The 1,447-nt window shown below is 49.2% G+C and overlaps 1 protein-coding gene across 1 annotated transcript; it reads right to left on the bottom strand.

Annotated features, from left to right (window-relative positions):
* Positions 1 to 646: 646 nt before the first annotated feature.
* LOC104539660 (putative uncharacterized protein DDB_G0271982) lies at positions 647 to 1,387 on the bottom strand (the record flags this gene model as incomplete). The annotated part of the gene is given in 2 exon segments (XM_010183245.1): positions 647 to 718; positions 1,340 to 1,387. Coding segments are annotated over 2 exon segments (120 nt in total), but the record flags the coding sequence as incomplete, so codon positions are not given.
* Positions 1,388 to 1,447: the final 60 nt, after the last annotated feature.

Below are 1,447 nucleotides of genomic sequence, written 5' to 3'. Positions count from 1 at the left end.
GTCTCTCTGTCTCTGCCTCTCTCTCTCTGTCTCTCTTTCTCTCTGTCTCTCTCTGTCTCTGTCTCTCTCTGTCTCTCTCTCTCTCTGTCTCTCTCTCTCTCTGTCTCTCTCTCTCTCTGTCTCTCTCTCTCTCTGTCTCTCTCTCTCTCTGTCTCTCTCTCTCTCTGTCTCTCTCTCTCTCTGTCTCTCTCTCTCTCTGTCTCTCTCTCTCTCTGTCTCTCTCTCTCTCTGTCTCTCTCTCTCTCTGTCTCTCTCTCTCTCTGTCTCTCTCTCTCTCTGTCTCTCTCTCTCTCTGTCTCTCTCTCTCTCTGTCTCTCTCTCTCTTTGTCTCTCTCTCTCTGTCTCTCTGTCTGTGTTTCTCTGTGTCTCTCTCTCTGTCTCTCTATGTCTCTCTCTCTGCCTTTCTCTCTCTCCCTGCCTCTTTGTGTCTCTCTCTCTGTCTCTGTCTCTCTCTGTCTTTGTCTCTCTCTGTCTCTGTCTCTCTCTGTCTCTCTCTATCTCTCTCTCTGTCTCTCTCCCTGTCTCCCTGTCTGTCTCTCTCTCTCTCACTCTCTGTCTCTCTGTCTCTCTCTGTCTGTCTCTTACTCTGTCTTTCCCTCTGTCTCTCTCTCTCCCCCTCTGTCTCTCTCTCTCTTTCTGTTTCTCTCTCTTTCTCTCTCTCTCTCTGTCTCTGTTTCTCTCTTTGTCTCTCTCTGTCTGTCTTTCACTGTCTCTCTCTCTCTCTGTCTCTATCTCTCTCTGTGTCTCTGTCTCTGTCTCTCTCTGTTTCTGTTTCTCTCTGTCTCTCTCTGTCTCTGTCACTCTCTCTGTCTCTGTCTCTCTCTCTGTCTGTCTATCTCTCTCTGGCTCTCTTTCTCTGTCTCTCTCTCTGTCTCTGCCTCCCTGTCTCTGCCTCCCTGTCTCTGCCTCTCTCTCTGTGTCTGTCTCCCTGTCTCTACCTCCCTGTCTCTGACTCCTGTCTCTGCCTCCCTGTCTCTATCTCCCTGTCTCTGCCTCTCTCTCTGTCTCTCTCTCTCTCTGTCTCTCTGTCTGTGTTTCTCTGTGTCTCTCTCTCTGTCTCTCTATGTCTCTCTCTCTGCCTTTCTCTCTCTCCCTGCCTCTTTGTGTCTCTCTCTCTGTCTCTGTCTCTCTCTGTCTTTGTCTCTCTCTGTCTCTGTCTCTCTCTGTCTCTCTCTATCTCTCTCTCTGTCTCTCTCTCTGTCTCTGTCTCTCTCTTCTTTGTGTCTCTCTCTGTGTCTTTCTCTTTCTCTCTCTCTGTCTCTGTCTCTGTCTCTCTCTCTCTCTCTGTCTCTGTCTTTCTGTCTCTCTCTCTGTCTTTGTCTCTCTCTCTCTCTTTGTCTCTCTCTCTCTCTCTCTGTCTCTCTCTATCTCTTTCTGTCTCTCTCTCTCTGTCTGTGTGTCTCTGTCTCTCTTTCCGTCTCTCTCTCTGTCTCTCTCTGTCTCTCTC

The sequence above is a fragment of the Mesitornis unicolor genome, unplaced genomic scaffold, assembly GCF_000695765.1.
Source record: "Mesitornis unicolor isolate BGI_N332 unplaced genomic scaffold, ASM69576v1 scaffold15114, whole genome shotgun sequence".
Classification (NCBI taxonomy): Eukaryota; Metazoa; Chordata; class Aves; order Mesitornithiformes; family Mesitornithidae; genus Mesitornis; species Mesitornis unicolor.
The sequence above is the reverse complement of the archived record's forward strand: the minus strand, read 5'-3'. Positions and strand labels throughout refer to the sequence as shown.